This window comes from Corythoichthys intestinalis, chromosome 6 (assembly GCF_030265065.1).
Source record: "Corythoichthys intestinalis isolate RoL2023-P3 chromosome 6, ASM3026506v1, whole genome shotgun sequence".
In the NCBI taxonomy this organism is placed as follows: domain Eukaryota; kingdom Metazoa; phylum Chordata; class Actinopteri; order Syngnathiformes; family Syngnathidae; genus Corythoichthys; species Corythoichthys intestinalis.
The window spans coordinates 52,407,465-52,425,791 of record NC_080400.1 but is presented as its reverse complement, the minus strand read 5'-3'; the positions used below and the strand labels follow the sequence as shown (position 1 = coordinate 52,425,791).

Sequence of the window (18,327 nt, the reverse complement as noted above, 5' to 3'; positions counted from 1 at the left end):
GTGCTTCCATGTTGAATTGGATGTAGTTTTTAGCGGCCGACAGTCTTTTTCAGCCAGCGTAAAGTTTGCAACGCACTGAGATATTTTTGTCATCTTTACTGGACAGAAATGTGAAGTAATGCCTGTATTTCCAGTAAGCAAAGGCATCTACAGTGCTGCTCAAAAGTTTGTGAACCCCCTCAACATTTTGGAATTTTCTATTATTTCAACCTGATTTCCTAATCAATCAATTCAGTAGTTTTTTTTTGTTTTTTTTAACAGTTGTGTTGTTGAGACTAAATTAAAAAGAGTTTTCATCAACTGATGTAGGTGCAAAATTGAACTGTTTGGTCACAACCAAAACCGCCATGTCTGGCGAAAAGTCAACACTGCATACCACCAAAAGAACCTTCTCCCAACAGTGGAGCATGGAGGTGGGAATGTCAAGATCTGGGCTTGCTTTTCATCCTCAGGACCTGGACAACTCCACATAGTCCAGGGAATCATGAATTCTGAGGAATATTGTCAAATCCTAGAACATAACCTAACGCCATCTGTTTTGAAGTTAAAGCTTGGCAGAAGGTGGATCATGCAACATGATAATGATCCAAAGCATTCCAGCAATACAACCAAGGAATGGCTGAAAAAGAAGAAGATTCGTGTTCTGGACTGGCCCAGTCAAAGTCCTGACCTAAATCCCATTGAAATGCTGTGGCGGGACCTGAAGCGAGCAGTTCATGCCAGACGCCCATCAAACCTCTCTCAACTGACTGCGTTCTGCAAGGAAGAATGGGCAAAAATCCCCCAAAGTAGATGTGAGAGGCTGATTAGTCACTACAGAAACCGTTTGGTTGAGGTAATCTCTGCAAAAGGAGGCGCAATATCCTATTAACTGAAGGGGTTCACATACTTTTGCACACATGATATCTGAGTTTTTCTTAAATCAACCACTTTTGTTAAATAAAGAATGACAATATAACTATTTATTTTGTTTCAGTCCATTATTTGGAATGTCAGTATTGTGGATTTGGGTATAACTTAACATTTAATAAGGTTATTTTAGTTTTTTTTACAAAAAATCTGACCATCGCTGTGGGGTTCACAAACTTTCGAGCAGCACTGTATTTGCGGTATATATCCTGCCTTTCACTGTTAGCCTCGCTGCCTCGTCAGAATGCTATGTTGTTGAACGCCGTGGCAGACAGCCTTAAACAGCATCGTAATACACATGACGTGACCCGTTTTTTTTTTTTCCCCGATGAGAAATGCTCTTCGTACATGACTACAGTATTCTTCATTCTACATACATTATGAGGCAAAAAACAAAATAGTAACGCACAGGCACTGGGGGAACTAACTTTAAGAAGATTACTGGCTTGGAAAAATGAACGCGTTAGATTAGTCGTTACTGAAGAAAGTAATCAGATTACGCGTTAACGCGTTACTGACAACACTGGGACACACATGTATCTAAATCCATCTACATGCACAAACATAGACAAACAAGTTCAAGAGGTGTCGTCAGCTTGCTTCCCCAATTCCCTTTTAGGTGCTAGGGCCAACCAAATAAAAAGAAAGGTCATAGGAGGGGTAGGTTTAAAACTATCTTGGAAACTATCATGTAGTCTAGTATATATTGTAGTCCCCCCCTAATCCTTAACAAATAGCAAAAATGGAGCCATAATGGACTGATCCAGTCAATTATAAGTCAAATATTCCAAATACACAGAGAACTACTCAAATTTACACTGTCATTGAATTGGAACAGTTGTAAACATTTGCATTCTCAGCATAATACTTATATTATTAATTTGTTTTTCCTTTTGAATTTAATGATAAAACAAAAATGATTCATTGAACACATTCTTAATATAAAATAATAATCTATTAAAATTATATTTTCTGTTTGGTTGAACGGATGTGTCAACTCTTTTGAGTTAATTTTTGGTTTATGATTTCCCAGGTAATAAAGGCGCTGTGGGTGTTTCGTTCATGTTCAATGGAACATCTTTTGGTTTTGTGAACTGTCACTTGACTTCAGGGAATGAAAAAATTGCAAGGTACTACCAACCCACACCTAACACTTCCACCGACAGAAAAGCTGTATACACTCATACAACTTTTAATTAGGTGCTACATATTTTTTTCATTATGGAAACTACTTCAAATGCATTTCTTAATGGTCCAATGACCTTTGCAGGAGGAACCAAAACTATCTTGACATTTTGCGTCTGCTTTCACTTGGAGACAAACAGTTGAGCTCCTTTGACATTTCACTGCGCTTTACACATCTCTTCTGGCTGGGAGACCTCAACTACAGACTTGACATGGACATACAGGTGAAGTAGAACATGGTGATGCAGTACTTAGACCATTTGTATTCTGTGTATGTAAACTTCCTGATTAATTGTTAATGCTCCTGTGTCTACAGGAGATCCTTAACTACATTAACAGAAAGGAGTTTGACCCACTGTTGAAGGTGGACCAACTAAACCTTGAGAGGGAGAAAAACAAAGTATTTTTACGCTTCGGTAGGTGTGACTCAATTCCCAACTGTCCTCAGCACACCAACCGTGCGTCATCACATCTGCATATATATCTTTCCCAAAACAATTCCAATCCATGTGGAATTAATGCCCGACAACACTTGTGCGCACACTCAAGATATCATCAAATAGCAACCTAGATGATATGGGATATGGGACGCGTAGTCCATATACTACATCGATGAATTAAAAAACGCCATGACTAAATGGAAGTTAAGCAGGCAAAATAAATCCATACCAGTGACTAAAGATATTGCTGCTATCTATAGATAATACTATACATAATGGACTCGGACCACTAATAGGATGTTTTGCTCATGTGGTAAACATACTTACTAAGAGAGCAGTAGCAATCAACAGTGTGCCCCGCCTCACTTTACAAACCTCTAAGCCATGCCCGTCTGTAACTTTTTTGTAGCCAAAGTATTCCCATACCAGCGATTATTTTTTTCGATGAGGGGAAAATGTTTAGGAGTTTCACCTCCTCCAGCCATCATGTAGCACAGCTGACGCACTGACACTGAGCAACAACCAGTGAGGGAGAGTTGATCCTTGCAGCTGCATGTGAGGGATTTCTCCCCGCATTTTTGGGACATAAAAAATAACTAGTACCTTCGGGATTGTATGATGGAACATTTTTGCGGTGTTTTCACCGTGACGTTTTCATACCACGCTATACCTTGAAACTGGTAATTGGCACATGTCTAGTATCCGTGTGTGTGTGAATGCTTTTTTGTCTCTTAGTGCCTTGTAATAGCTAGGAACAGATTCAGGGTGTGCTCCACCTACACCATAGTTAGCTGGGGTAGGCTCCAGCACCCCCACGATCCTCGAAAATGGGAGACTGTACTTCAGAGCTCTTTATCCTCAATAATGTTACAGTGCCAATAGACTGCACTTCATAGCTCTCTATCCTAAATAATCATACAGTGCCAATTGTGCTTCGTAAAGCCTTGCATTCACTTATTTAAACCAGACAATACAAGGGGCGTTTTGCCTGCTGCTTTTTCATATCGATAGGCCATTTCATATATACTGGACTGTCTCAGGAAATTAGAATACACAATATTCTAATTTTTTGAGACAGTCCTGTGTATATATACAGGACTGTCTCAGGAAATTAGAATACACAATATTCTAATTTCCTGAGACAGTCAGGAAATTAGAATATTGTGTATTCTAATTTCCTGAGACAGTCAGGAAATTAGAATATTGTGTATTCTAATTTCCTGAGACAGTCCTGTATATATACACAGGACTGTCTCAAAAAATTAGAATATTGTGTATTCTAATTTCCTGAGACAGTCCAGTATATATTTTTTATAATGCCTTACTTTAACAAGGATGCCATGCAATGATATATCCAAAAATAGGGTTGGGTTTTACAGATTTTAATCCATCGCAATTGGATGATAATGCCAAGTTCTTTTCAAGTTTTTTTTTTTTTTTCTTTTTTTCCAGAATTACAGAATGTGAAACTCATCCTACAATGGATGCATAAAACGCATGAAACGCATAAATTGAAATATTTCAAGACTTGGTGCTGAAGGCAACTGTCAAGGAAAAATGGGCTCACATTACTCCTTTACGGTGCCAAAGGCTTGTCTTGATGCCACTGCGTGTTGATGCAGTAATTTATGTACAATAAGGCCAAACGAAGTATTGAGTGCATATTCTGTAAATCTACATACTTTTCAGAAGCCTGAAATTTGTGGTCTATTTTTTTTTTTATTCTTGTTTGGTCTAATGTGATATGCACATTTTCTGGGTAATCTGAATTTTAGGTTTTATTATCTGTAAACCATAATTGTTAGAGTTGAGAATAAAAGCTAGAAATATTTGACTCTTTGAAATTAGTCAATATAATGACTGACCAAAAATACTGAACTTTTTCACAATATTCTTGTTAAATGAGGTGCACCTCTATACACCAAACCAACAAGAGGTCATTATTTCAGATAAATCTTATATAGATATACAATGGTACATTTACTTACGAAATTAATTGGTTCTTGAAGTAGTTTCTTAACTTGAAAATTCTGTAAGATGCAATGCGTTTTCCATGTAAATGCCCTAATCCGTTTCAAGCCCCCCAAAATTCAGACAGAAATCTTTTATAATGTATAAAAATGCATCAAAACATGTAACAAATACATGTTACAATTTGATGATTGGACAATAAACATAAAATCTGAGTTGTGCATAATGTAAAAAACCAAGAATAGAGTAAAGAATAAAACTTATTACACTTATGTAAAGCTGTCAGAAGACGAGGGGCGAATCAATAGGATGCTGGGATACGCACATACACATACAGTAGAGGCCCTCTTAGCCAATTGGATGCTAGGCAACAGGCAATGGCAGAGCAGCTATAAGTACGTATGTTATGTTCAGTAAACTCTGGGAGCTGTAAGTACCATCCATACTGTATTTTTGCCTTTCTTATCCTAAAATTTCTTTCTTAAAAAGAGGCAATATTTTCCCACTGAGGTGTGTCTTAACCTGAAAATTCTGTATGTAGAGACGAAGAGAGAAGTACCCCTGTACATTATACGTAATGAATTTCAGTTGCTTTCATGTTTTCATTTTTTATTTTGCTAAGCAACTAGTATCTCTAATTTCACCTTTCAATTGGATCTAGTTTTGGTTGCTTACCATATTGTAAACTATTCTGTCATCTTGTTTACAGCTGAGGAAGAGATCTCATTCCCACCCACCTACCGATATGAGCGTGGCTCGAGAGACACTTATGTATGGCAGAAGCAGAAAGCCACTGGGGTGTGTTTAGAAACTCAATGACGTAACTTCACCAACATATTTCTTCACTGATATTATACAGATATATAATTGTATTTATTTATTTGTTTTAAATATTGTAAAACCCCCTAACAATATTGCTCTTTGTTCTTATTTTCACTATACCTCAGATGAGGACAAATGTTCCATCCTGGTGTGACAGGATCTTGTGGAAGTCTTACCCAGAAACCCATATTGTTTGTAACTCCTATGGTAAGACAGTATTTTTAAATAGTTTTTGCCACTTTTTGCAGAGGTCTTCTCTAGCTTTTTGAAAATCCAACTGAAAATACATTCTAAATGATCTACTCTTTTTAGGATGCACAGATGACATTGTAACGAGTGACCACTCCCCAGTATTTGGTACATTTGAGGTGGGCGTAACGTCACAGTTTGTCTCCAAGAAAGGTACAAAGGAGAAACCTCGTGAATGTTTTGCAAACCAGATTTAATCTGCTGTTTAGTCCGAAAAATATGGTATACCGTAATTTCCCGAATATAACACGCACTTTCCCCCCCCCCAAATTAACTTGTAAAATCATGGGTGCGCATTATACATGGGTGCAGGTATGGAGACATAAATATAATATATATACATATGAAGACAGATTTTTTTTTTTTTTAATTGACACGGCCATGTTGCGTTGAAGAAAACGTGTTCGGCGATCCGTTGCCAACCATTACGGTACATGACGTCACCATTTTGTTTCGGTAATACTTCACTCTGATTGGTCAAATGATTTCGTCTGTGTTAAGTTCTGCTTTTTTCACTCTTCATAAAGCACAGAATTTAGTTTCTTGAACTCATTTGAGTCAGCGTTTATTGCAACTCGGGCCATAACAAATGTAACGCAACACAGACTTCCTGTGTCCGTCATCTATATCTGTCCCTCGGGAAACTCAAACCCAAATAACAATAGTTCCTATTGTCACAGTCTACAGCGATGCGCTCTTTCTGATTCCCGACTTCAGTCCTCACTTTTATTTTACCGTATCAATCCATGGAAGAAACATTTATTCATCATGATGAAACGAGCAAGTTATACAGCAGCCTTTAAAAGAAAAGTCATATCTGTTTTGTTTTCTCCTGGATTCTGTTAAGTTGGAGAAGTTGTCAAATCATAATATTACCGTACATCCCTTATTTCTATTTCTGAAAGGTGGCAACCCTACTTTGGAAACAGTTCCCAATTACTGCTGCATTTCTTTAAGTAAAACACAAAGTAAAGATGACGTAGTGAACTGACCAGAGATTGTTGCACCTGTCCAGCGCCCTTCCTCTGGATAGCAGTCCTGCTCTTGCAGGCTCAAACTCGTTGCGTTTGTTCACGTTTCGTCTTCAAATGTTTTATCAGGTTCGAGGTATTGAAACTGGCCGATTTAACTCCACATCTCGAAACTTTCAGGCCGCAAATCTTGCATGCAGCGATTGATTTTAATTGACGGGATTTCTATTTTGAAATATTTCCCGACCGCCGCCATGTCGGCGCCGCCAAGCGGCCTTGTCATTGGTCAGGAGTGGCTATTGGCCCGTTCTCATTGGTCTGGAGCAGGCCAATAGCGATAGCTGCTTGGTGTTCACGTGCCATCACACAACACAGAGACAAAGTGTAGTGAGTGCCAGGAGAAAAAAAAAGGCTGCGGTCAAATGTTATAATAATGGACCGGTAAATGGTATCGGCGCCGTCTTTGTTGGTACTCGCCGATACCGATACCACCATTATGGGCTGGATCGGCGCCCCCCTGCCGATACTAGTATCGGTATCGGTGCATCTTTAGTTTACGGTAATGTTTTGAACTACCAATGTGCTATGCTTGTGCTGTGTTTCACCAGTCAGTAAAATGACATTTCTGTATCTACACGAGCTCCGTTTTCTTGTATTCTATTATTTATTGGTGCTAAAATTAGGGTGCGCGTTAAACACGGGTACTATCATTTTCCCTAGATTTTACAAGTAAATTACGGGTGCGCCTTATATTCGGGAAATTACGGTAGTAAAACGAAGTAGGACAAAAAGTTTTCTGTTTCAGTTCACAACTAACCAAGTGATTCTGTTTTTTCCAGGGCTTCCTAAATCTTCAGAGCAGGCTTATATTGAATTTGAGAGCATCGAAGCCATAGTGAAAACTGCTAGTAGAACCAAGTTCTTCATAGAATTCTACTCCACATGTTTGGAAGGTGAGACGTAGCAGCCATTCACTAACTTCTATTCATAAAAAACAGTCATCACCTCAAATTCAGTAAACTCCATCAGCAGCCACGAGAATCGTAGACTTCCTGTGGCACCAGGTGGTTGTAATAGAACTGCATCTCTTTCTTCTTTTTCATGTCTCTTTTCCTCCTTCCCCATTTCCAGGCAGTCAGTATACCTTTACAGCTAGCATCAATTTTGTCCTATTTCATTCCCGCCTGCGCATGTCCTTTCTCGTTGCACTTTTGGATACAATTCAGTAGAAACATCACCTGACTTTTTACCCACGTCATTCCCGTCCCTTCCTTTTGTTGACTCTCCCAACCCCTTTTGCTGTGCGTTTCTCTCGCTCTCTCTCATATGTAGAGTTCAAGAAGAGTTACGAGAACGACAGTCAAAGTAGCGATAATGTCAACTTTCTCCGCTTGGGCTGGTCCAGCAAGCAGTTGACGACACTAAAACCTCTACTGTCGGAGATCGAATACCTTCAGGACCAACACCTGCTGCTCACTGTGAAATCCCTGGATGGATATGAATCTTACGGTATAAATGCAATATCGTTGTTGTGAAATCCCTGGATGAATATGAATCTTAGGGTATAAATACAATGTTGTTGTTTGGGCTGAGTAGTCATTTCTTTCTTTTGTCTGTGTTTTTCTGTTTAATAACCAGCCTATTTTGTTTGTGTCATTACCAGGAGAGTGTGTCTTAGCTCTGAAGTCAATGATTGGCAGCACAGCGCAGCAGTTCCACACCTACCTGTCTCATCGTGGCGAGGAAACTGGAAATATCAGGGGGTCGATGAGGGTCAGAGTCCCTGCTGAAAGGATGGGAACCAGGGAAAGACTCTATGGTATTTGTATTTTATGTACTACATTTGCAACTCAAAATATAGTTTCATGTACAAACCCCGATTTCAATGACTTTGGATTTGCATTTTGTTCCAGAGTGGATCAGTGTGGACAAAGATGAAACAGGTGTACCTAAAGGGAAATCCCTGTCATCTAGAGCGGGACACGAATATGTGAAGTTAGTTTTTTTAATTGCATATTATTATTTTACTATTAGTAATAATTTACTATGTTAAATAGCATCATAGGTTTTCCCAGGAATGCCTTATATTGGACAAGGTATGTTGCTATCTTTTACAATGGGCAGTGGCGGTCTTAGGAGAGGGTTCACAGGGTCACTCAAATTACAGGTGTGCTCTAATTTGAGTGGCATCTGAAGTGCCACGTTCCCATTTGAGCACAAAGCATGGCAATCGGCAAATTTTTTTAAAGTGAGAGAGATTGAGATGTTTCTAGAGTACAGTGATCCCTCGCTACTTCGTGCTTCAAACTTCGTGCCCTCAGTTCATTCCAGTTTTTTATTTAAATTTTAAAAAATTTATACAGATGAGCTGTCCCCAGCCGATCGCGTAGTCTCTCTACGTCCCTCTACGTCCCTCTCTCTCCCTGCTCTTTGTTGGTCAGGTAGTGACTGCACTGGAGTTGCTTATCAAAGTTTACAATGATTGACAGACGTTTAAACAGATGTTGCTTGATCTTGCCAGAGAACCGAACTTCAAAGCGCCGCATGCGTCAATCACCGTTTAACTTAAACAGTTGCTGTGGTAACTCGTTGTGTGTAAGTGAGCAGCTTGAGCAGATTTGAGTGGACTCAATGAAGCATTTAATAAAGCCAACCATTTTTCTGCTTTATTCTTGTTTAAAAATAATTCAGTGGGACAGTAAGATCTTTAAAACTTATCATAATTATTACATTTGAAGTGCTTAAAAGCAATTTATTAAAATATATATATATATATCTTTTATATACATAAAAGTTTTTTTTTTTTTTTTTATTACACTTTGGGGAAAATTATGAAAAAGCATGTCTTATATACCGTATTTTTCAGACTATAAGTCAGTTCTTTTCATAGTTTGGCTTTTATGTGAAATTATTAACACATTATTATATCATTTCACGTTATTTTGGTATTATTTTTATGTTTTATTTGTAATGACTCAGGAGAAGGAGGAAATGCGGGGATGCAATGCGTGGTTGCGTTTTGTGTGATCACATTTGTGACGATACCGGTGCATCAATAAACATATCTTTTATATTTGTGTGTCTTTTCTAACAGGCGGATAGCGGATTTGACATTTATTTTAATCTCTTAAAGTTGGCAGAAAAAAGTTTTTCTCATTGTTTAAAAAGTCTTATGGTATAGTCTAATAGTCTATTTTTATGATCATTATAAATGCATTTACACAACGAAATGACGCTGGAAAAGATTGTTAAATATAGTTGTCATATGAGACCAAAGCGCCACATTCGTTTACATTCAGCGAAGCCTACACGTTTTTGTATAGCATCTTCAACAATCAATTTGAATCCTTTCCATACCCAACTCCTACCGCTGTTGTTTGTTTTTCAATTACCCTGTCTATAGTTTGTTTTTCACTCCTAGCTGCTCCATATCGAAAAGGAAATACCAGGATGCGGACTCGCGGAGGGCGCCAGAGCGGGAGGGAAAGATTGAAAAGAGAGCGGGGCCACGGCGTTTACGTGCGCAGGCATGCACAGCGCCGTCTCTGTTTTATCCAAATTAGTTATTTAACATCCATACATTGTTTTAGTATAAATATATGAATATATATATATATATATATGTATATATTAGGGCTGTCAAAATTATCGCGTTAACGCGCGGTGATTAATTTTTTAAATTAATCACGTTAAAATATTTGACCCAATTAACGCGCATGTCCCGCTCAGACAGTATTCTGCCTTTGGGTATTTTTTACAGCAAGGTTTTTTGTGCTGTCTAACAGCGAACTCTTGTGGTCGCTTTGTGACATGGTCTATTGCTTTCTTGCCAGTTCAATATGGCTGCACGACGTCTCGGTCTGACGCCTACGTTGTAATGTTGTGCTTATATGATCCTTGGACAAGATTTGTCCGTAAGTATGGTTGTTGTAAAGAATGTACATATTATGTTAGTAAGCGAAATGTTATATTTTTTGTATGAGACGCTTTTTGTTTATGTTTAGTGAACCTGTATAGCGTGCTAAGCTAACGTTGTTGCTAATGCAATGCTTGTGTACTTTTTTTGTGTAGTTTTACTACGGTCTAAAGAGGACAATGTTTTGAGGCCATTATATTAATAAATCAGATGAAAAAGGAAGAAGTCTGATTATTAAGGCATCGTTCACTAGCTGTCTAGCTTTGGAAAAAGTAGACGCTTCGGAGTGAGGACAGCATAGACAGATTTAAATGACAGTAGAGTGAAATGCCCACTACAGTCCTTATATACCGTATGTTGAATGTATATATCCATCTTGTGTCTTATCTTTCCATTCCAACAATTTATTTTACAGAATATATATATAATTTACAGAAAAATATGGCGTATTTTATAGATGGCTTGAATTGCGATTAATTGCGATTAATTACGATTAATTAATTTTTAAGCTGTAATTAACTCGATTAAAAATTTTAATCGTTTGACAGGCCTAATATATATATATATATATATATATATAATTTTTTTTTTTTTTTTTTTTGAATTTTTTTTTTTTTAAATTTTTTTTTTTAAAGTTGGCGAGAGACAAGTCCGGCCCGACCTGACTGTAAATAACCACACATAAGTATGAAAAAAACTGCAATTTATAGTCCAAAAAAATGCGGTGTATATATATATATATATATATATATATATATATATATATATATATATATATATATATATATATATATATACTGGACTGTCTCAGGAAATTAGAATACACAATATTCTAATTTCCTGAGACAGTCAGGAAATTAGAATATTGTGTATTCTAATTTCCTGAGACAGTCAGGAAATTAGAATATTGTGTATTCTAATTTCCTGAGACAGTCCTGTATGTATACACAGGACTGTCTCAAAAAATTAGAATATTGTGTATTCTAATTTTCTGAGACAGTCCAGTATACATATATATATATATATATATATATATATATATATATATATATATATATATATATATATATATATATATATATATATATATATATATATATATACAGTGCCTTGCAAAAGTATTCGGCCCCCTTGAACCTTGCAACCTTTCGCCACATTTCAGGCTTCAAACATAAAGATATAAAATTTTAATTTTTTGTCAAGAATCAACAACAAGTGGGACACAATCGTGAAGTGGAACAAAATTTATTGGATAATTTCAACTTTTTTAACAAATAAAAAACTGAAAAGTGGGGCGTGCAATGTTATTCGGCCCCCGTGCGTCAATACTTTGTAGCGCCACCTTTTGCTCCAATTACAGCTGCAAGTCGCTTGGGGTATGTTTCTATCAGTTTTGCACATCGAGAGACTGACATTCTTGCCCATTCTTCCTTGCAAAACAGCTCGAGCTCAGTGAGGTTGGATGGAGAGTGTTTGTGAACAGCAGCTCTTTCCACAGATTCTCCATTGGATTCAGGTCTGGACTTTGACTTGGCCATTCTAACACCTGGATACATTTATTTTTGAACCATTCCATTGTAGATTTGGCTTTATGTTTTGGATCATTGTCCTGTTGGAAGATAAATCTCCGTCCCAGTCTCAGGTCTTGTGCAGATACCAACAGGTTTTCTTCCAGTATATTCCTGTATTTGGCTGCATCCATCTTCCCGTCAATTTTAACCATCTTCCCTGTCCCTGCTGAAGAAAAGCAGGCCCAAACCATGATGCTGCCACCACCATGTTTGACAGTGGGGATGGTGTGTTCAGGGTGGTGAGCTGTGTTGCTTTTACGCCAAACATATCGTTTTGCATTGTGGCCAAAAAGTTCAATTTTGGTTTCATCTGACCAGAGCACCTTCTTCCACATGTTTGGTGTGTCTCCCAGGTGGCTTGTGGCAAACTTTAAACGAGACTTTTTATGGATATCTTTGAGAAATGGCTTTCTTCTTGCCACTCTTCCATAAAGGCCAGATTTGTGCAGTGTACGACTGATTGTTGTCCTATGGACAGACTCTCCCGCCTCAGCTGTAGATCTCTGCAGTTCATCCAGAGTGATCATGGGCCTCTTGGCTGCATCTCTGATCAGTTTTCTCCTTGTTTGAGAAGAAAGTTTGGAAGGACGGCCGGGTCTTGGTAGATTTGCAGTGGTCTGATGCTCCTTCCATTTCAATATGATGGCTTGCACAGTGCTCCTTGAGATGTTTAAAGCTTGGGAAATCTTTTTGTATCCAAATCCGGCTTTAAACTTCTCCACAACAGTATCTCGGACCTGCCTGATGTGTTCCTTGGTTTTCATAATGCTCTCTGCACTTTAAACAGAACCCTGAGACTATCACAGAGCAGGTGCATTTATACGGAGACTTGATTACACACAGGTGGATTCTATTTATCATCATCGGTCATTTAGGAAAACATTGGATCATTCAGAGATCCTCACTGAACTTCTGGAGTGAGTTTGCTGCACTGAAAGTAAAGGGGCCGAATAATATTGCACGCCCCACTTTTCAGTTTTTTATTTGTTAAAAAAGTTTAAATTATCCAATAAATGTTGTTCCACTTCACGATTGTGTCCCACTTGTTGTTGATTCTTGACAAAAAAATTAAATTTCATATCTTTATGTTTGAAGCCTGAGATGTGGCGAAAGGTTGCAAGATTCAAGGGGGCCGAATACTTTTGCAAGGCACTGTAAATATATATATATATCTTTCCAATGCTAAATCTGAATAAACACATTGAACAGAATTTTTTAATGTTTTTTTTTAGGGTGGGGTGGGGCTACTTCGCATTTACTTATCGCAGCGGGTTCTGGTCCCCATTAACCACGAAAAACGAGGGATCACTGTATGTTAAATATTAATGCTGCTTTTCGTGTTTAAAATAGATTTTTAAAAATGTGATTAAGATTATTGTTCCATGTATTGTATCCTTACTTGCACGCAATATGATAGAATACAAATTATTACAAGCAAAGACGTTTTTACCCCCACATGCAGGATAATCTGCGTATTGCCTGTTGACCAAATCAAACACTGAACAAAGACGGCAACTGGGATTAGGTTAAATTTATAGAAAAAATGTTGCGAAGGTTATTTGAAATGCCTATGACTTTGTGGTCTGTATTTTATTTTCTCTGAACTTTGTATTTTTTTATATTTATTTTAAGGGGCTACCACATTTGTTAACAATTTGTCTCAAATTGTTCCTTAGGCCACCCATGGTTCGTAAACAGCTTGGAGAGCTGGGCAAAGTCAGCGAAGAAGGCGAGAAGAGTAGCAAGGAGGAAATTGCTGCGAGGTGCGTGTTGACCATGAATACAGTGGAAATGACCTTCATATGAAACATGGTTGTGCAAGGACTCTAAATTTGAAAATCACACATTTCTTAGAACTATTATCATGGAAAAGATCATGTTAATAGCTCTTGCTGCAACAGCCATTGTGTAACACACATGAAACCAGTCATGCTATGTGCATGCAGCACATAAATGCATATACACTCAAAAGAGATAGGTAAAAAGTAGCTAAAAAATAGGCGCGCACGCCTTATGGTTTCTGTACCTTTGCAATATGTCTGTCTTTCTCCATCCTTCGTGTGGGACATAGGCAATGCCTGCTTGACTTCCTTTAGCTATTAAAGATGAATTCTCAAATAGACACGCATATTAAAGTTGGTAGCCAATACGCGATGAAAAGCCCGGACAATCTGAAATATCCGCATTTGATTGGCTAGAATAGTAATGGCTTTTAAAAATGTCTCACGACAGCTACTTAGCCTACTTCCTGGTAATATTGGCTTTTATTCATGTTATCTCTGATATTACAAGTTGTAAAAATAAAATTCCAGATTTTTAAAAAGAAATTGTTAAACAAGATCCTTTCCGCGGGATGCAAATCATCAAGGCCTTGTATTTCATTTTTAAGAGCAAACACAATTTGTTCTGTTATAATGAATTAATTTACTGAGTTCCAGGTGAATACTATTAAAATACATTTCATCTGGAATATAAACAGCAAACAAGTTAGCCACTGTTATTAATCTCCAACAATAAAAATGATCATAAAAAACATTTCGAACTTGCCTTTACCAAAGTGTAAATAGCTAGGATAAAACTGAATGAATAAGCAACTCTGTGGTTACTTTCAATCGAGGCCAAAAAAAGGAAAAAAACTCCTGTGTATGTAGGGCAGTTGCCTTATTATTGACTTAGCCATATAATCTTTAACAGCACGAACATAGATGTTTGTACTCCTCCAATGCTACATGGCAGTGAAATTGAAAGATGTTCGGTTTTATCATATTTTTTCTCTTTGTTATCACTGATCCTTTTTTTAGTGGAGGCCTCATATGAAGTAGAAAGTGAACGTTTTAACTTTTTGAATGCTGATTGAGCTCAAATCACACGCCCATTTGGTGACAATATGACGTCGCAAATGAGGACGTTCAGGTTTTTGCACGACGTTTTGTGTGAAATTTAAGGTTCCACGGTCCTTGATGAACATGTTTGCATAGAAATAGACTGAATCAACCAGCTAATCTCCTCTTGTGTGTATTCAGGCCAAAGCAGGATTCTTCTGATGGAGATCAGTCTGTTGGCAAGAACAGCTACAATAACCCCGCTTACTACATTTTAGAAGGCGTTCCCAATCAGTCGGCCGCCGCTCTGTCATCTGAGCTTCTCCCATCCCCCACCTCCACCACCCCGCAGGCAACGAAAGCTCCCCCTCCCATCTCTGTAGCCCGGACCAAACCTCCGTGTGCTCCAACAGGCTCGTCTCATCCTCGCAGACCCATGACAGGTCACACGGTGCGTGCCATCAGTGAGGAGGGGTCCATAGAGGATGATGGGGGAGCTTGTGTGGCAGGGCCACAAGGTGTAGCCACTGTGGGGAGCACACTGAATCGCCCCCCTCCAGATTTTCCACCCCCTCCGCTCCCAAAGGGAGCCATGGAAATGGCCATGGAGGCATCTTTCCTGATGCCCCGCTCGCTTCACCCAGATCTCGCTGAGGTCAAGATCCCTGCGGCAGGTTCCGGTGCACCGCTGGCACTCGGGGAAAGCTTCCGACGAGGAGGTTGCGCCGTTGCCAGTGGGCCCATCGGCGGCGGGGCGTTGGACGACCAGTCCTGTTCTGTGCTTCAGATGGCAAAGACGCTGAGTGAGACCGAGTTTCCAGGGCAGCCTCCACGCGCTCCCTCGGCACCCCCTCCCCTCAGGGGGCAGGCCATGGGTTTAAGTCTGGACCCCTGCCGAACCTTCCCACCCAGAAATGCCATCGCTGAAAGTATTGCTGAGGATCTTCCCGAAGAGGTTAGTTAATGAAATGGCACGTTAACATACAGTGTTGGGAACGCTCTATTCAGTTGTCTTTGTTAGGTTTGATTTAGGTGACACAATTCCAAATTTAATTTGCGAACAGTAGCATCTCGTCAATAGAGGGTGCTAGCTAGCTGCCTTATCCTGGGCTAAGTCACAAAAGTTAAACAATAAAATAGGCATGTGCCAGTACGAGATTTTGATGGTTTGATAACTTTAAGCAAAAATACTGCAGTTTCACGGTATCACGGTATTGCAATTATAGCTCTAAAATGTGTTGCGACAGGATTTTTTTAATTCTTCTTAACATATTTAAAAATTAGAACATCAACATGAATATAATGTTAAAATAAATAAAATAACAAAAAGTAAATAACTGAAATAGAACTCTAAGACTAAACCCACAGAACAAGCTCAAGTGGCTAAACGTGAGAAAAAAAAATATTTTCCATAAAGTAAAAACACTTTTAAATAAAATTGTATGATATACTAGTATATTGGAGGCACTTCACTGAATTTAAAGCTCCATCTCAACATTTAAAGATTCTTGCTCATTTTCTACATATTTCTCTCTCAGTCTAAATTATGATGCCGGAATGTGAGTATATTCACCTTTTCTATTATAATATTAATGGAGAGTGAGAGCAAGAGACAGAGCATGTGTGTATGACTCGTATCATTATTTACACATTATACACAGACACCATCTCTCAACACAGAAAGTCGCCAGAGAGAAAAAACACCACAGGCTGTATTATTTAATGTTATTTTGAACAGATGTTCAAAAAAGTACTCTTATAGTGAGAAAACAACTTAGCCATCTTGGCAGGCTAACTAGCCACATGAACAGCTATTACCTACTTCATTGCAGGTAATAACGGTTAGTTTAGTTTTGTGGAATGATTCAAATGTGTTTGGCTGTTGTTTCTGGTTTTACACAGATTATAAAATTTAATGTGCCGTTTCAGGCGTGCTTGGAACGGTTTAGACGTATTTACATGTAAAACGCGTCTCTACTTACGGAATTTTCGGGTTACGAGACTACTTCCAGTAACCAATAAATGTTGTAAAAGAGGTACCACTGTAATTTTTTGTCTATTTTTAGGCGAGCAAGATAAATAGTATCCAGGTAATGAGCAGTAAAATTCATTCATTGTTTATCTGTAGCATGTTATAGGTGGTTACGATAAATCTGTCTGTCTCCAATATCTATCCTTCTTACTGTACCCGTGCTGGCAAAAATTCCACCAGCCACCGCTGTTGGCAAGTGGTACATTTTAATATGGGTCATAGTAGAATAAAGAGATTAGAAAAGGCATGAACTAGATATCCCCAGATAGGAACAAGCCCAAATTTGGATAAAAAATTCTGTTTGTTTGGGATATCGTCCAATGCGATAGGAGCGTAAACTAACAAAAGCATGATGTAATAAAAATAGGCTCTTCTGTCCAGTACAGTGCTCACACCGGTGTTTTGCCAAATTACACAAAACACCTGCCATCTATCTAAACTACAGCGAAACTGAGCAAAGCCAAGGAAACTCATATTCAAACTAATGGGGAAGGGTGAGTTGGGGGAAAATATTAGTCATAGTAACAGTTAATGTTTAATTAATAAATATGTATTATTGTTTCTAGTGTTGTAACAGCATTTTGGACATCTGTAAATGTGTTTTTTTTTTTTCATGTTGAGCATTTGCAATCATATTGGGTATGTGTCGCTTGAAGTACATGTCAAAATCTGATATATCCACTAAATCGGATTTGTGTACTTGTATTTATGGCTCGAATATCTTGGCAAGATTTGAGTTCATACAAGGGCAAGTCAAAAATTATTCAAATGTTGTGTAGTACACTCTGTTTTTAGCACAAAGAGTGATTTTTTTTCCTTTCTTGAATGATTTGATGCGCACAGTCATGACTAATCTGCAAAGAGCGTACTAACGCTATCATTATTATTTTTATTATATAATATTATTATAATATTAATTGGCACATCTGCCAGCAGCATTTCTTGAGCTTCTCATCAGTAGGCTCCTTCTGCCTTTCTCACACTTGGCCAACCACTCTTAAACTTCTCTTTCCATTCGTACGCTTTTTTTCCCCGTTTGCACCGTTTCAATATTGTGCTCAAAGCTTCCTGTGAATATCAGCCCCTGATTCACCTTCTCACCATGAAATTCATATCATTTTGCATTGCGCTTCACGGGAAAATGGCACATGTAGAAATCTATCCAACTAGGAGAATCATGGCATTTTGACATTGCCGCGTTCAAGGCATATTGTGCTAAAAAAAAAAGTGAATGAGAACGATACAATCATATACAATATATCTATATGGTGGAAAACGCTGAGGTCACTTAAAGTTCTGTTCTGAGACCCCTAATTTGGCCAAATTTCAAAATTGTCCTATAAGCATGTGTGATACATCATTAGAAAGCTTAAAATCTGTGTTTTCTGGTGAAAGAATTTTTTGAACAGGACAGCATTTTTTGAAACCTTAAAAGTAGG

General features: G+C 38.2%; 1 protein-coding gene across 2 annotated transcripts in view; it reads left to right on the top strand.

Moving 5' to 3' along the window:
* inppl1a (inositol polyphosphate phosphatase-like 1a) overlaps positions 1 to 18,327 on the top strand; it is a 68,000-nt gene that overhangs the window by 40,766 nt on the left and 8,907 nt on the right. For both annotated transcript variants that reach the window (XM_057838880.1, XM_057838881.1), the window contains exons 15-26: positions 1,943 to 2,039; positions 2,180 to 2,318; positions 2,411 to 2,510; positions 5,215 to 5,303; positions 5,453 to 5,534; positions 5,640 to 5,729; positions 7,387 to 7,500; positions 7,880 to 8,056; positions 8,211 to 8,366; positions 8,461 to 8,542; positions 13,711 to 13,797; positions 15,058 to 15,811. In XM_057838880.1, coding sequence (XP_057694863.1) covers positions 1,943 to 2,039; positions 2,180 to 2,318; positions 2,411 to 2,510; positions 5,215 to 5,303; positions 5,453 to 5,534; positions 5,640 to 5,729; positions 7,387 to 7,500; positions 7,880 to 8,056; positions 8,211 to 8,366; positions 8,461 to 8,542; positions 13,711 to 13,797; positions 15,058 to 15,811 — 1,967 coding nt within the window. The remainder of the gene's footprint in view (positions 1 to 1,942; positions 2,040 to 2,179; positions 2,319 to 2,410; positions 2,511 to 5,214; positions 5,304 to 5,452; positions 5,535 to 5,639; positions 5,730 to 7,386; positions 7,501 to 7,879; positions 8,057 to 8,210; positions 8,367 to 8,460; positions 8,543 to 13,710; positions 13,798 to 15,057; positions 15,812 to 18,327) is intronic.